The sequence below is a fragment of the Ptychodera flava genome, chromosome 6 (genome assembly GCF_041260155.1).
Source record: "Ptychodera flava strain L36383 chromosome 6, AS_Pfla_20210202, whole genome shotgun sequence".
In the NCBI taxonomy this organism is placed as follows: Eukaryota; Metazoa; Hemichordata; class Enteropneusta; family Ptychoderidae; genus Ptychodera; species Ptychodera flava.
In genome coordinates, this window is record NC_091933.1 from 44,028,816 (window position 1) to 44,047,388 (window position 18,573).

Genomic DNA, 18,573 nt, shown 5'->3' on the forward strand with positions numbered 1-18,573 from the left:
ATTTATTTTCTGTGTATTTTAACTCATTGTAATGATTATATACAAATAGGGCCTACAGAATGAAAAGCCCAGTACAAATAAACAATGATTTATTCGTATAGTTCATTTCAATTATCTAGAGAATTTGCATAATGTCAATAACATTGGCAACTTACTGGAAGATTTGGATTTTTTTAATGCATACCAAAATGCTTGGCCAAATAACCAACACTTTGTACTAAGCGAGGCTGAAGAAAATTTGTGTTTCAGCTTTATTTTCTTTTATTTTCACCCTTACCCCGTATTACTAATATAGATTAAGTGTTGGTAAAATGTAATTAAAGACCAGGTTGTGTGGTCACTGGTAAATCAGATATACTTTTGACTGTGTGCAACTTGCCTGTTCATGCCACATACAGAAATTTATGATAATAATGATAAATAAATTATAATGATCATGATGATGTAGAGGTACAATTGTTATACTATATTGCCAATTATCATGAAATATGGATAAGGAAACTGTTCCTTTATCAGCTGAAAGACATTACAATAATCAAAGAACACTGCATTTCTCAAACTTTTGAAATTTCTTGAAGACAACAATTGAAAATTGATATAAAGTCATATAATGGACTGAAGAGAGAGATTTCCTGTTTAATCTTAACGTACACAGCCATAGCATTTAAGGAAAAACTGAAAAAATCTGTTGACTGAATCATGATAATCTAAATCACTAGTAAATGCAAATCTAGATACTTTTCATAATGTTACATGGTCTAGCTGCTCTTTCAAATTTTCATGACCGTGAAACAAGAAAACCAAAATGTGAAGGGATTTGCATCACAGAAGCTGCCGTTAACGAGTTTATCAATTAGGATATCAAATTTGGACATCAAATTATCATAAAATTGGTTATCCTGTATTTTGAACCTTATGGAAGTCTCACCTCAGATTGGCCAGACTCTCAATTCCTTAAGTGATCGATCTTATTGGTGATAATACAAAAGCCTAATAATCTGCAAATAGGAAGTCCATTACATAAACAGCCCCATGAGTGATACTTGCACATCTGAGATCTGATATGATACGCAGTACAATTATATCATCTTATGCTTCACATCTTTTCATTGAGTTGCCCTTCCCCATATACTTATGGGTTCTACCATGAACTGCAGCAGCATGAATAACCCCAGAAGAAAGCAAAATCTAGACTTTCTGTTGTCAACAAAAGGATTCTGGCTGTAAACAAATGAACCACCTAGAGGAAGATGTAAACAGAGAGGAAGAGGAAGAAATTTTGATATGATAATGACCATCATAATAATTGTCATCACCACTACCATCATGGTGATTCAAATGATGTTCGTATTTATACTAATGATAGTTTAATAATGAGAAAGATGATTCACAGGCACAACTGTTAAGTGTGGGGAACCATTTATTAGTAACTGAATATTTCCATCGTCATTGAAGATAGTGACCAAAAGCATAAAATATTCCTTCAAAAATTTTACTGCAATCGAACATGTTGTAGGATAAAATGACTGAAAATGACAATTGATGTCAAATTATTGAACATGTCCAATGATTTTTTATGAATAACCTTATCGTCGTAAAAGAAAGAAGAATATCCAAAGAAAGAATTCTGATTCCCTTTATTTAAATAGTAATGCTCTGAAACTCTTCTCTTTATTCATTTCATTTCTGAATAATCAGAAAATGTCAATGGAAGCTATTGTAGTCTTATTGTATTCAGAAGACCGTTTGTGTCGATTATGCAAATTAGGCCTTTTGTATTAAAATAATTAGCATGCAAATTAGGTCAACCTCATTTGTTTTAGGTAATTCTTGCAAAACCTTAACAATTTCATTGAGAAAATTGTTTAAATATGAGCTTAAACATTCATTTTGTCTGAAATAGTGGAAAAACTGCGAATATATGCAAATTACTTAATTTACATAATCTTTATTGTTCAAGACATTTAGAAAATAACTTGTTGAACCTTACTAAATTGTGTTGCAATGAAAAAAGTCAATTGAATTCAGTTTACATGCCCAAAATGTGAGTATAGCAGTCATTTTAAAGGCGATAAATAGCTAATTTGAATATATGCAAATTTAACCAATTTGCACCCCTTATATTTTCCTATACTTTTAATATGTCATTAGTGAGACCTTTCCAAAGGTCATGGTGAAGAAATAATTTCTGTTGCAATTAGTCCTAGGTTAAACCCTAAATTGACTGGACTACAATTGCTCTCAAATATTTAGATTGGATGTTTGCAAGGGTGTCGCCCTTCTAATTGTTGAAATTACGACAAAATTGGAAATATTACTGTTTGGGGCAATTTTTGTCATTTTTGGTCAAAAAATTATAAAAAATATTTTCTTTTAAAGCCCCTGGACAGACAGCTTTTATCAGTCCGGGTTATGTCCATATAGAGGATAGTTGGGAAAAGCCAATGGCGTACCGTATATGTAATGAGGTTAAGGCAAGAACCAATCACATACTGTATATGTAATGACGGTTAAAGGTTAAGTGGGTTCACTTTGAAATGTTATGCTGAGATTTGTGATCTAACCTAACAGATCCACTGTGACCGATCGAGTGAGAATGTTGACTACCCGAAGGTGTCGAGTCAATTTGCGAGGTTCTACCGTGTGAAAAATTGTAAGGATTTTCTTTCAGAAGAGTTTTCTGAGTTTCTTTACCTAGACCATGTTCGACAAAGAGTTATTGGACGTTTTTCGTACTCTTTATCAGCTTCTGGTAACTTCTCGGCGATTGATTCTGCACGCGTTTTTCGGAGCGAAGGGTCAATCGTACTGGGAAATGCATGGTGATTGAAAAAATCGTGCTCCATCGTGCTCCGATCAATGACAATAACAGTTGACCCATCGTTGCAAAGCTTGAAATATTCTCCATGCTACAGATGGAAAGGTTAAATTAAATTTAACCAAAAATAGGCGATATTTGGCGACAAATAACTTGCTGTAAATTTACAAGGGTCAAATCCTTATTTCTAGGAGCGGTACCTGGCCAGGAAAATCATCCAAAGAAGTAATATTCGATGTAATAACCACCAGTGTCATTTGCCATCTCGACCGTACTGAACATCGTGCATAACGTCTACATCTAAAAACTACCTAGCGCTAAAAATAAAGGGTGAAATCTGGCCAAAAGTTCCGAACTCATTACAATCTGCAAGCCAAGGATTGCATGGTTAATAGGGTGTCCGTGGGGACTTATAGGTTTGGTCATGTCCATGCGTGCGTCTGTGCGTGTGTCCGTGCGGCGGCCAGGCGGCCCTTTTATTACGATTTTTTCATGTACAGAGCCATAACTCAGACATGTTTCAACCGATTTTATTCAAAGTTGGTACAAGGACATTGACCAATGTCATAGATATGCACGTCAATATTTGTTTTGTGATATGATCCAATGTGGCTGCCGTGCCGCCATTTTGCTACGATTTTTTCATGTACAGAGCCTTAACTCAGAAATGTTTCAACCGATTTTATTCAAAGTTGGTACAAGGACATTGACCAATTTTATAGATATGCACGTTGATTTGTTTTGTGATATGATCCAATATGGCCGTCAGGCTGCCATTTTATTAGAATTTTTTCATATACAGAGCCATAACTCAGACATGTTTTAACCGATTTTATTCAAAGTTGGTACAAGGACATTGACCAATGTCATAGATATGCACGTCAATTTGTTTTGTGATACGATCCAATATGGCTGCTGTGTGGCCATTTTGTTATGATTTTTTTGTGTCCAGAGCCATAACTCGGGCATATCTCAACCAATTTTATTCAAAGTTGGTACAAGGACATTGACCTATGTCATACATATGTACGTCGATTTGTTTTGTGATACAATCCAATATGGCTGCCTTGCGGCCATTTTGTTACAATTTTTCCATGTACAGAGCCATAATACTCTCAGGCGTATCTCAACCGATTTTATTCAAAGTTGGTACAAGGACATTAACCTATGTCATAGATATGTATGTTAATTTGTTTCATGATATGATCCAATATGGCTGCATGGCACAAAAGTCATGAGGGATGTTATTAGATAAATTTTCTGCTCAAAGTGTTGGAAACCCCCAAAATTTTATATTTTAGGTAATTTCTCAGTTTGTGACCTTAAATGACCTACACCAACCAAAGATGTTGTGAGAGAGTTTCGAAGGCTGTAAACAGAATTTGTCATATTTAATATCAATTTGTAGTAAAATTGATCCAGAAAACAAACCTGAGGTAAATTTTTTCATTGCAAATTAATTTTTTTTCAACTTTTGCATGTAAGACACAAAAGGACTGATGAGAAATTTGGATCAAGGATAATTCCAGATGTAATCCCCCCCCCCCCCACAGTGGAAGGCATTTCACTATCTGTAACTGATTTAAGTGCTGTTTACATTCGAATGATAGTACTCATAGCATTAATTAAAACATCCCCAAGGTTGTAAATACATTTCCTGCCAGCTGGTCTTGTATAACAATGATCAACCAAGGGATGGAACATTTGATATTCAGGAGGGGGTAGGGGCTAGAAGATTGATGATGGTAGCATTACTTTTTACCAGATCCCTTGTACATTTTTTCCCACTCGGTATTTTTCCCCACTCTCCTTCTTTTTGTCAAGCTTCTCTGGCTATTTTTTTTGTTGACATTTATATGTATGTAGGATCTGCTTGTCCCATTGCTATAGAAGTTGATGTGCATGTTCCTAAAGATGGACCTCCAGTACCTAAGTTGCAGACCTTATTTGCTTTTGTTATTCTTGTTTTTCTGGTTTAAATATTTCTTGATTTTACCAATTCAAACCGAATATGAGCACACTGTCCTTGACGGTATTTTTTGTATTATTCATCAGTTTTCCTGCTCTTTCAACCTAAATATTGATTATTTCAAAAATCATCACTCTTAATTTTGCATTGGAATACCTATGAGAAACCACACTCAGGTTTTGAAATGGAAGTGACAAAGGTGCACTCACAGTTGCGAGGGACCGTGGTGCACTGTGTCAACTCTTGTAACACTGTAGGTCAGGCTGCGTCTGTCCAGAAGATTTCCCTACACAAACAGAACACTATCGTACTCATTATGATAAACTTCCCTACACATATCCTAAACAAAACAAACAATATTGTAACACAAACTTTGGATAGTAAGGTGGAGAGCCTCTTTCACATTTTGATGCAAGGCGGAAGACAGGATATAGTTCGGCGTTCAGTTTGGCGTTCTGGTCACATGTGTAAAGAGGTAATTGTTCAGTACGGTGCACCAAACCTGAATCAGTCCTCCAACACCGAATTAATTTAGTTCTTTGTCAGTTTGGTGTTGTCTGGCCACACATCCAACTTACACAGGTTTAAATTTAATCCAGTGTCAGCTCTGAAATAAACATGCACGTGTAGACCCCACGTATCCGTAACTAACTTAAGTACTGTTTACATTCGAATTATAGCACCTATATATAGCATTAATTAAAAAGTCCCCAAGGTTGTAAATCTATTTCCTGACATCTGGGCATTGTAGCTCTTTAAAGTAAACATGCTAAATACCAACTGGTGTACATTTGATATTCAGGAGGGGGGTAGGGTCTAGAAGATTGATCAGGTAGCATTCTTTTTTTTTCACTTTCCCATCTTTTCCTTCTCCGGCTGAATTTTAGTCCCCAGTGTTCTCCACTAGGGTTTTCGATGGGCAGTGCGCCCGGCTTCCTTTTTGCTGCCCACCTTCAATCTCGCCCGCCCACCTTTGTTTTCTGTCGCCTAAACTGTTTTCACAGTCAGTTGTCCGAACAATATCTGAAAGCCTATTGAATAAAAATGACATAGCAACTTACAACGTCGTGTTAAATAGGGGCCGTTCACACATCTGTCGGTTTGTTTTGCATGCAATCGTCACCAGTGTTCTCCACAGGCAGTTTAACAGGATCGGCCCTGATCCTTTATTTTTTGTGCCGACCCTGTTTCATATCTGCTGATACTCTTTAGTAAATGTGGCTGAAGACCTATTATTTCTCGGCGGCGATTTTGTCACTTTTATTTCAGCGAGCTTTTCAAGTGTGAAACGGTAGTACAGTCGCCGCCACTTAAACGGGACACCTCGGGAGCAGACAATTTATCCCGATTAACCAGCAGTCCCGATTATGCGGCAGGTTTATAAATGGGTCGACCACACCCACACACATTCACCATACACTATCGTGAATACACAGACTACATCGCACGCACATTGATACATTAAATTTCTGTTTATTGCAACGTATTTCACCTTTCACAAAATGTTGAATGCATGAATTACTGACAGAAAATAAACTTTGAAGAATAAAAGAAAATGTATGTATGAAAGATACTGTATACATAAAAAGGTCGGAGAGGCATGTACACACAAAAAATACCGGAAAACAAAAAACTGCATGACGTACATTCAATAAAGTCAGCTGACAGCAAGTTCCAGACAGTTTTTCTGTTGTCTCTGTGTTTTTTAAGCTACTGAAGGCTGGTGCAAGTTTTTGGGTGAGAGTGTCTACTTAATTGAAAATGAATCGATCGTACGCTGTTTCTTCACTTCTGCAACGTTAGCATAGACGGCATTCTCAATCTGGCGAAGCATTGGTAGGGTGGAAATCATGCCCTTTCTCTGCGTGAACCAGCGAAAGTAGTCGACCATGTCCATCTGTTGTTTCACAGTGACTGGCAGTGGTTCGTTATTGATGTTATAGTCAGAGTCTGGATCTTCCAGCCTTGACCGTTTCGCTTCGCGGACTCAAGAAGCTCCACGTCGGAAAGCTCACCGGTGACCTCAATCGCGTTGTCCATCTCGATGTAATCGTTGAATTCTTCTGACGTCATGTTTCCTGGAGTAGGCACATCCGCCAGTGGATCGACATCAACTGCAGCATCGGTAGCCTCAGAGTCTGACAAACCAGCTTTACGAAAACACCCAACCACTGTTTACGGCTTGACAGCATCCCACGACTCCTTTGCTAGGTAGATTGCATCCAAGACGGTGAATAGCTTCGCGACATCAACAGCTCGTCGGTCAGGACGGCGTCAAGCGCGGCGATGACACGAGAGTTCAGTCGGCTTCTGTATGACCCTTCCAGTTTTTGATAACGCCCATGTCAAGAGGTTGAATCAACTGGTCGTGTTCGGTGGCAGGAACTTCAGCTCAATGTTCGTCAGTGCAATGTTTGACGGATGAGCTGAACAGTTGATCACCAGCAGACAGATACGGCGACGTTTGCAGCGCAGTTCACCGTCCCACTTCTTCAGCCACTTTGCAAACCATTCGCCTGTCATCCAAGCATTTTTGGAATGACCGTAGTCGACTGGAAGCCGGGACGGGTCCCTTGGAAAACAACGCGGTTGCCTACTTTTGCCGATGATGAAAAGTGGGCGTTTCTCCGTCCCCGACATGTTTGCACATACGAGGGTGGTGATTCTCTCCATTGCCTTCTTTCCACCCACCAGTTCGTCACCTTTGAGGCAGTGTCCCTTATCTGGAAGGCCGCGATAATACAGGCCAGTTTCGTCTGCATTAAAGATGTCATCCTTGTTGTACGCTTGCAAATGGCCGGTATGATGTGTTGTCTCCAGTGTTGGGCCGCTGGGAAGTCTGCATTCTGCTTTTCACCTTGCTCCTTCTTGTAGGCGATGTTGTGGCGACTTTTCCAACGTGACAGCCAACCATCGGATGGAGTGAATTCGCTCCCCTCTGCCGCAGCGAGCTCAGTTGCCTTCTGCTTCAGCAACGGCCCAGAGAGTCCGCGCCCTGGCTAATTTTCTGCTGAAACCATAGAACAGTGCACTGCCGACTTCTTCTTCCTTGCCAGCTCTCTGTCGCTTACGGTTGTGATTGCCGGTGTCAAACTGATCAAAGATCTGTTGCTTGGCTTTCACTAACCGCGAAACTTGCGAGGTTGAAACACCAAATTTCTTGGCGGCTGATGCCTGGCTAACACCGGGTAGCTGTAAATGCTTGAGCAACTGCACTTTATCAGCGAGAGACAGATCGATGCGTTTCTTAGACGAAGCCATGTTCACTTTCACGAAGAAAATTTCGAACTGAAGAGAGTGAAAAGCTATCCAGTCTTATAAGGCCTGCATGGCAACCACTTTCGCTATCGACACCTTTCGCAAATTCACACATTAATGTCACCGATAAAATGAAACAATTTAAACCCACTGCCATCGCTTGCCGCGATTGGTTGCCCATGAACAAAAAGTGCCGCCATGTCTCTCTGTGAAAAGCCGCGTACGCGTTTGAAACGACGGTGAACGACGGTTTGTTCGATCTCAGTTTAGCTGAAACTTTCCGACGGTCAAAGTCAATCATGCTGATACGTCTTGAAGTTGAAAATGTTTCACCTGTAACATTTTCGACATGATGTAAACAGCAACAGTGATCGACCGTTCTGCGTTTAACGTTTTCCTGTTTTGTTTTGAATGCTGTTGCCGGTCGACTTTCAGCTAAAAAAATTAGATGTCAAGTTAAATCACGAGCAAGTCAGACGTCGATCTATCGTTACGTGTAGCAGGTTAAAGGTCAATGAAACAGATTCGCAATCTTGATTGACAAGGAAAGGCGAAGGCAGCCGCGTTGCCATAAGCAACAGACTACGTCTTTTTAGGGGCGGAGCCAACCTCACTGCCAACTTTGAACTCAGGATGAGTTCGCTCTGTTGCAGAGTTCCATGGTAAACGACGGTCATCACGTCAAAATTGTTTACCACCCCGTAGTTTTTGTTCGTTTTCGTTTTCACACTGGGGACTTTTTACATGAAAATTAACTTCTTTGTAAGCGAAACACTAACGTAAACCCGCCATTGTTTTGAGACCGCCTTTTTGTCGGTTCCTACTGCTCGGTTGTTCACACTTACAGCTTTTAACACACGCGGTAAGGGTCGTCTGATAGGTCGTTTACATAGTCGCTAATCGTCGGTCAGTAAAATAAAGGACACATTGTTGACACAATTCTTTGTTTACTTGTCGAAATCACAACTTTATTGTTCTGATCGACATCAAAATGTCCCAATTAAACGGCAGGATGTCCCGTTTAACCATACAACTTTACATGTAAAAATTCTGTTACACAGTGAAATGTCCCATTTAAACGGAAATCCCGTTTATCAGGATCCCGTTAAAGCGGCGGCGACTGTAGTGCCAATGAACATTCCCTAAGACGGATGAAACTTCAATGCAAAAAGCGTGAAATGTGTTAAGCTGCCGACTGTGCAGACACTGTCCATGTCATACAACGGACATGAAGTACACTCAACTAAAGGCTTGGTGTTGGTGAAGCAGTTGGGTTTGATCAAGTTTCAAAATCCGTGACCGTTTTATAATATTTAAGGCACAATGAAATGAAATAAAAAGGAATTGCACGAGCTAAAATCATCATTCTTGGGATCATCAGAATACAGCAGTTATGTACACACAGTTCTTGGATACTGTATAGTTCGAAGATCAGGTGTTATCAAGATGAAGAGCGCTAGCAAGCTCCACACAAACATGCATGGCACCTATGCCGTGCAGTTGTCGAAGTTTTGTATGTTTGCCGAACTAGAAATCAATGAAATTTCAAATCTTGTTCTTGGAAATACATGGTATCATTTTTTCGGGCCTCTCTAATTCTCTATTTCTAATTCTGTATTTTTTCCGTTTTATATTCTGAATAAATACATTAAACATATTTCACTTTCTCCAGTACATTACATTTAAGTATTTTCACTTCATGTACTTTATCCCTTTCACACATGTTCAAATATCTGACCAGAGAACAAACACTAAATAGTCCAGGATGGGAGCTACAGTGTCATTGACGCTATTTTTTTTTCACTTTGATGTTTTATTATTTAAAGTACATAAACAGGATTTAAATGTAAAAATAAATTATGTAGCTTGCCATTAATCACTGCTGAATGGAGAAAAATATTGAGAATGTCAGAAGTATATCTCATCAATGGAATGCCTTGTGATTAGCCCTGGTGATATGTAAATTTATGCAAATATTATGTAAAATAATATGCTAATTAGCCACCCGCCTTTAATTTAATTTGTGGAGAACACTGGTCCCCACAGACACTGTCCAGAGGGACTTTTAGGTTTGGTCATGTCTGTGCGTCGGTGTGTCCATCCACCCGTCCGTTCAAGCTGATATCTAAGAGATGCCTTGAGCGATTTTATTTCATACAGTGAAACCTGGCAAAACCGACCTCTGAATAAACCGACTTCCTGTCAACTCCGACCGACTAAATTATCACAAAAAATCACTCATAGGCATCTGTTGTAAAATCCCCTTGACAAACCGACCACTGTTTACTTCGAACACCGACCGCGTCGGTCGGTCCGACCCCTAAAATTAAACTTGGATAGATCGACCAATCACTTCGAAGCATTTTATTTCTCGTCGCTTACTGATGTCACAGACTTTTCCCCGTCTCTTCTAATCAAGCACTGCCGCCACAAAGGATTTTTACCGCCTCCTTTAATCAAACACTGCCGCCACTAAGCGTTAATTTGGGTTTTCACGCCTTCTGGGGTATGATCATAGCAACGGTTTGTCAACACTTTGTCAGCCCTTCTCTGACAAGCCACCCCTTGGCGTAGTGTGAATCTGTGTAAACAAAGCACCGAACTCCAGGACATGTTGTGTTGACGAGGGCGGCGACTTATAGATCTTCCGTGCGACAATGCTTTTCGGTGAAGTTTGAGTTTGATTGACAGTAAAACAATAGAGTTTCAACGATAAAAATGAGCAAATTTCAAGTTCACAGTCATTCTGCATTCGACAGCGATCACTGCAACACCAACGAAAACCATCTCAGTACGTCTACACTACGTTAGTTTACCATGAGTCAGCCACCTTCTAAGCGTCGCAGAACGGAACTCAGTCTCGCTGATAAGGTTAAACTTATCAAAGATGCCGAGTCTACACGTCTTACACGTCAGCAACTTGGTCAAAAGTATGGCATCGGTAAAACTACGGCAACTGACATCATCAGAAAGAAGGCCGAATACTTGCGTCAGTACGAAGAAAATGCCAATGGTTCTCGACAACGATTTAAAACAACATCGAAGTTCGAAGAAATCAACGACTTAACATGGACATGGTTTCAACAGGCAAGAGCTAAAAACATTCCCATATCCGGTCCTATGCTGCAGGAAAAGGCTCTTTCGTTTGCAGCTAGTCTTGGAGTCGAAGATTTCAAAGCTTCAAATGGATGGCTTGAAAGCTGGAAGAGTCGTCATGCAGTGAAAGCTTTCAAGGTCAGCGGAGAAAGTGCCGATGTCGATTTGAGCGTAGTGGAAGATTTCAAGAATCGCGTTGAAGAAATGTGTGCAGGCTACAGTCCAGAAAATATTTTCAACGCCGACGAAACTGGAGTGTTTTACAGAGCATTACCAGACAGAACTTTAGCAACAAAGGCAGACGAGTGTAAAGGCGGCAAAGTTTCAAAAGAGAGACTGACAGTGCTGTTCACCTGTAGCATGACTGGCGAGAAATTGAAACCGTTTGTTGTCGGAAAATCTGCAAAGCCCCGGTGTTTTAAGAACGTTGACATGAACACTATCCCTGTGTACTGGAACGCCAATAAGAAAGCCTGGATGACAAGTGACCTGTTCAATCTGTACATCCGAGAACTGAACACTCAAATGCGCCGACAACGTCGCAAAATCCTGCTCTTCCTTGACAACGCGACCTGTCACCCCCACATCAACCTTTCTAACGTCACTCTGAAGTTCTTTCCGGCCAATACCACATCCGTACTTCAACCACTGGACCAGGGAGCAATTCGTGCCTTCAAAGCTCGCTACAGAAAACGACTTCTTCGTTCAGTGTTGGCAAAGATCGACGATGCATCGAATGCAAGTGAAGTCGCCAAGTCCGTTAATGTACTCGACGCGGTGTATTGGATCAGCGGTGCTTGGAGGGAGACCAAGAAGAAACGATTAGAAAGTGTTTTCGCAAAGGTGGCTTCAGGGTCGATACTGATGAATCCGATGTCAGCGAAGAAACAGAAGATGAAAGCAAACTCAGAACACTCATCCAGGAAGTAAACCAAGTTTGCAGTGACTGTACAGTCGACCAGTACCTAAATTTCGACGACGCATTGCCTACCGAAGCAACCTACGATGGGGAATGGGAGGATCAGATCGTGCAGGATTTTCTCGCCAACAAAGACAGCGAAAGCAGGGAACCAGAAGAAAAGGAAGCAGAAGAGAATGACGACTCCGAAAACATCGACCCGAATGACGGCTCAGAGTTATCCTACGGGGAAGTCTTGACTATGCTGCAGAAGTTACAGAGTTTCGCACTGAACAGAGATGATCGTTACCTCACCGAAGTCCAGAACTTGAAATCGATCACCGAACGCCATATTGTGCAGAAGCGATGCTCTTTGAAGCAATCATCACTGGACAGTTTTTTTTGAAGAAGCCATAGAGACAGGAGACAGTGTTTCGATAGTTTAGATAGGAGACAGTGTTTAGATTTCGCCACACTTGAAAATCGACAGAATGAAATCACGGAACTTTCACTGCATATACGGTTACGTTTTCAAAATGGCCGCCAAGCTTCACCGCCGCGTACGTCGAGTCACACACGATGTCTGATCATCCATCTTTCAATAATTGCATGTATGAACAATAGACTGAGAGACCGTATTCATTTCCTTCTGTGAACAACATTTAATATACGGTGATACGATAATTTTTTGAAAGTTTTGATCGCTATTTCAGCCTTTTCTGACTGTGGTTGTGCACATCATGTACAGTACAAAGCATTTCCATTTTACTATGTGCGTGGCGAGGTCCGACTTTACCACCTTACCTTATTTATTCTGTCCAACAAAATGTCACACAAAAGAAATAAAGTTTCGTTTTTACAAAATAATTTTTTATTTGTACAGTAATAAAAACCGTATGTCTGAAATGTGTGTCGTATGATCATGATGTGTGTGTGTGTGTGTGTGTGTGCCTGTGTGTGCATGTTACACTGTATTAGACTGTAAGCCAATGGGTTGATTTTAGGGCAGTCACGCCCACACTGAATAAACCGACCCTCTGTTAAAACCGACCAAAATTTGCGGTCCGATGTGAAGTCGGTTTTGCCAGGTTTCACTGTACTTGGTACAAGGATCACTTCATATGTCATACATATGCATGTTGATTTGTTTTGTGATATGATCCAATATCGCCGCCATGCAGCCATTTTATTACGATTTTTTCATGTACAGAGCCATAACTCAGACATGTTTAAACCAATTTTATTGAAAGTTGGTACAAAGATATTGATAGGGAGGCCCACATACATTTACACGTGTTTCTTTCAATAACTTCGATTTTTGATCGAAAAATACACCATGAAGGAATTGAAAAAAATTAAAACAAATTGCATTTTTGAAATCTGCAGAAAAAACTGATTTTATTTCATATTTTCTTTTATTTTTATTTCGCTTTGTAAGCCAAAAAATCGGATGTTTAATATCCGATAAGCTCACTCTGCACGTACGCGTTCATAGTGTGTTGAACGCGTCCCGTTGTATCCAGGAAAATCGCTCATACTCCGCGGCCCCAGTTACTTCAATGAATTTGTAATGTTGTCTTTGATTGGAGATCGCAGTCCCAGTTTTTGGTCTACAGCCAATGAAAATAGTTCTTTTTAAAGCTCATGAGCAGCACAATAAAACTAGGGGGTCTGCATTTGTTGTCGACGCCATCTTCCGTAAGTTTGATGTTGTTGAACAGGCGGAAGTTTTAATTCGAAGATATTTTAGCAAGACCTTAGAAATTCACGCTGCAGCTACTACGATTTAAATATTTTGTTTATATACTCCATTTTTGGCAAGTTTTTAGTCATTCTGTGCAAAATTGTATGCGCGACTTGAAGTTGAACGATGTACTGAAGGTCAGCGATTGGAGCGAGTCTCACTGACACTGGCACTGGGCATGCAGTGAACTTGAACCGAGCGATGTGCTGCAGAAGCGTGGCTTCATGAACGATGCGTCACGGTGAGTTGTGGTTCATTGGACACGATTTCAGTGCGTTTCTAGAAAGTTTGAAGAACTAAATTCTTCTCATTTGCTCAATTTGTGAATATTTCCATAGAAACTTTGGACAGATAGCGATCAATTCAGTTTTTGCGGGACGGTCACGTCCGCGATCGGCAAATAATTCATTCATGACTACGCCATTCATGGTGAAACGTTTGACGTGCGAACAGTGTGACCTTGTGTTCAGAGGGAGTGTCGTCCCGGTTACATCGAATTTCCGTGTGTCTGTTGTGATTTGTGTAACCTAGAGTTTTATCCAAGACAAATAAATGATAGTTTTGCGTTCACAAATCATCGTTTCAATTATACGATACTGTTTAGAGCTGTACGGTATGACATGGCATTGGTGGCGCTGTTGAAGCTGACTTTCCTATGTGATTTTTGAGTTTTAAATTAAAAAAAATTAACGTGTTTTTGAAAAATAAGCCATTTTTAATTCAAAGAGGACATAAAAAAGGTCATTTTTATATTGTTTTTTTTAAGTCAATCATAGTTATTGGTGTGCTTGAATTGTATAGTTGTGATTTTAGTAATTAATCCATTTAATTTTCACATTATGTAGTTTAGGCTTTTATTTTGCACCCATATGCATTTGCATTGAATTAATGCAGCTGAAGTAATACAAAAGAATTACTAGTTGTGTTTATGATGCATCAAATAATCGTACAGTTTGTTGGTTTACGTTCAGAATTTTTACCTGAACAGAGCTTGAATATATTTTATTTAAAGTAATCAAAAGTATATTAAGCATTTTAGGGGTCACCTTGTTTCAATTGTATATGTCAACAAAATTACAATATTATTTATCATCAATTGTGGTATTTGTAAGTAAACATATTATTGGGTCACTTCTTCTGGGTGTATATATTTGCCATGTAGTTGCTTTAAACTTAAATCACTGTAAATAAGTACTGACTGAATTTTTATTTGTTGCATTTCAGGTCAGTTAGTGCTGTGAACCTGTCAACAACTTCCCAGCAACCACTCATGCACTGTGATTTTCTTCATCTCCACTACGCTAGTATACAATTTGAAAAATATAGTCAGGATGTTGAGTGGCTCATCTGAGGAAGATCTCCAAACTGTCTTATAGATTTGGTGTAGCAGCTTATTGACTATGCATGTGTAGGTTTTTAACCCTTCAAGCCTGACAATGTATTGCATACATGTATATTGATAATATTTAGCAATGCTCCCAGAAAGTCAAATAAGAACTTTAATATTGCAATTAGGTTTATTTCTTTGTCAGACTCAAAATTTTGCTGCATGTGGATGGATTTAGTCATAAACAAATGAGATCCCTGGCTGAAATCTCTACAAACCTCTGGCATTGTCTTGGTATCCTGGCTTGGTCAGCTCTACCTGTGACAGACATGTAAGTTCATTGTAGAAATTTCAGTCGGGGTCAAATGAACTGACAGACACCCAAGTCAGTTTGCCTGTACTTGTTAGTTTATCATCCAATCAATTATACAGTGTTCTGTACTAGCAATAGGGATTAACCTTCATGCAATATTAAATCCTTTGCATGACTTTCTGAGAGCATTGCTAAAGTTTATACAGAAGTCAAAGTCCAAGGAAATTCAGGCCTAAAAGGGTTAATGTGCCAACCAGTAATGTGACAACAGTCGCGATGTGTGCTGCCATGAATGGCATGTTTGATTTTGGAATGTTCAAAACATTTATGGTCAACAATATCTGTGCTATTACCAGATGAGAATACGTTTTTGATATAAAATATACCTTATCATTATCCTGTAAAATAGAAAGTGCAGAAACATCTGAATGTGACATCATGTGCACAGGGAACACAAATGGTGGCTGCTGCTTATTGCCAGTTGACAGTTATATTTTATTGAAGTGTTAACTCTGCACAATAAAATTTCTAATCTTTATCTGCTGTGCAACTTCAAGGGCTAAGCCCTATATAATAATATTTGGTGTGTTGTAATATCGGTAGAAGATTGACTGATTCCACCTTTCGTTGTCAAATTACCTGAAACTTGCATCAAGGAAAATAAAAGCATGAAATTTTGCATTTATTGACCAAATTTTGATCACTTTTACACTTAGGTGATTGTGTATGTGTGTGTGTGTGTGTATATATATATATATATATATATATATATATATATATATATATATATATATATATATATATATATATATATATATATATATATATATATATATATATATATATATATATATATATACATATGTGTATATATTGAAATATTTTTGTGTGTGTGTGTATATATATATATATATATATATATATATATATATATATATATAGTAAAATCTACCCATCTGACAATCGCGTGTATGCCTGAAACTCGAGTAATAGGTACCAAACATACTTGATATGTTCTCATACTTATTATATATATATATATATATATATATATATATATATATATATATATATATATATATATATATATATATATATATATATATATATATATATATATATATATATATATATATATATATATATATATAGATAGATAGATAGATATATAGATAGAGAGATATATCAGTATTATAGAACACACACATTATATATGTGTGTTCTATAATATAGATACATTTCAACAGAGTTTGTTTTGCATTAATGACCCTTCGAACATGAATGGTATGATGTGTAAAAATGTTGCCATAACTTATGTAAAATTAATAAATTTGGCATTTTGTTACCCAAAATTGAACACTTCAGGATTAATACATATTGGTTGGATTGATGAAATGTTACAGAACAGTAATGGTAGAACCGATAATCCATATATTTCAAAACGGGAATTCAAATATATGGATTTTGTAGTTGCCCTAACTTTGCAATTTCTCCAGTTTTTGTGTTGAAAATTGGCTTTTTTGCAACTTTTAGGCCCAATTTTACCAGCTTTCTTGGTGTCAAGTGTTCTAAAAGTGAGCTTTTTACTTGTCTTTGGATACTTTGCTGAGTAGACATTTCATAAAATCAGACTTAATTTATTTAGTTTTTAAACTAGCAGGAGCTAAAAGTTGACAAATTTCACACAAGAATATCATTTTTTTACAACTAATTTGCATAAATTTACATTATTGACCATGTGACGGGATTTTTTTGCGTGTGTGATTCATTTCAATCAAAATGTCACACTTTCTGAAAGTTTCAGCATTCTAGCTCACTTAATTAAAAAAAATCAAATTTTGCCCATTTTTTACAATTTACAATGTACAAAATAGCAAAATTGGTGGATTTGCCCCAATTTTTAGTAAAATCTAAGCGTTTGTCATTTTCACTGACCATGTGACTCTCTTAACATGACACCAGAGATTCTGCCCACAAGAAATAATTACTATAAATCCATTCCTTTAATGTTATGACCTTTTTAAAAGTCAGATTTATTCCATTTGACACTATTATTATACCATGGGCCTCCCTAATATTGACCTATATCATGCATATGCACGTCAATTGTTTCACGACATGATCCAATATGGCCGCATGGTGGCCATTTTGTTTCAATTTTTTCATGTCCTTAGCCATAAGTCAGGCATGTCTCAACCGATTTTATTCAAAGTTGGTATAAGGACATTGATCTATGCAGGGCTCGAAATTAACTTTTTTCCCTGGTAGGAGTGACCAAAATATTAGGTCAACTCAAGGCAAAATTTGCAAATTTTGTGGAACTTTTTGCCATGCTTTCAAATTTGGTACACAGGTGAAATATAGTAGGTCATACATTTAAAGTCAAGTACTGCCTGTGTGAATTAGCAGATTATGATTGTGCTGTTCCAGGCTGATGTGTTATTTGTAGGAATGATGCAATGTTAGACGGTAATTGATGTTTAACTGAATTGACTTTCACTGTATGTAACTCTTGTGTACTGTATAAACCATATCAATTCACCCAGAAAAAAATAATTAATATGATTTTAAATAATTGAATTAATTTGGAAATCAACAAAGCCAAGATAATTTTAGTGTATAATTATTAGAAAGTTCAACCTTTTTGACAGTTGATAGTGAAATGCTTACCATCTTGGATGATTAAACGTGTAAAGGCAACTTTCCTGAATCCCAACTTTGACATATTCTTTTCCGTCATGTATTGTTCTCTGTATGTTATCTAAAAGAAATTGCTCACAATAGTTTGTCATGATAGGTTTAATTAATTTGGACTTGCAATGGAATTTTCTTAGTAGTCAACCTGTAAGAATGCAATGTCATGTGTGTACTAGTTCTTAATATCTCTGTAAAATGTGAGCACACTGTCCTTGACGGTATTTTTGAAAATTGGTACAAGGACATTGACCTATGTCATACATATGCACGTCAATTTGTTTCATGATATGATCCAATATTGCCGCATGGCAGCCATTTTGTTACAATTTTTTCATGTCCTTAGCCATAACTCAGGCCCGTCTCAACCGATTTTATTCAAAGTTGGTTCAAGGACATTGACCTATGTCATCCATATTCACATTGAATTTTTTTGTGATATGATCCAATATGGCC

General features: G+C 38.1%; 2 protein-coding genes and 1 long non-coding RNA gene across 4 annotated transcripts in view; all 3 read left to right on the forward strand.

The window, feature by feature from the left end:
• Positions 1–18,573, forward strand: part of LOC139135912 (plexin-A4-like) — a 195,948-nt gene that overhangs the window by 49,748 nt on the left and 127,627 nt on the right. The gene's annotated exons all lie outside the window — the stretch shown is intronic.
• LOC139134512 (tigger transposable element-derived protein 6-like) lies at positions 10,863–12,071 on the forward strand. The gene has a single exon (XM_070701370.1). It carries the CDS (start codon positions 10,863–10,865, stop codon positions 12,069–12,071), a length of 1,209 nt encoding a protein of 402 aa, XP_070557471.1.
• LOC139135908 (uncharacterized) lies at positions 13,311–16,104 on the forward strand. Its single transcript, XR_011553056.1, has 2 exons — positions 13,311–14,024; positions 15,008–16,104. It is a non-coding gene; the product is annotated as an uncharacterized lncRNA (long non-coding RNA).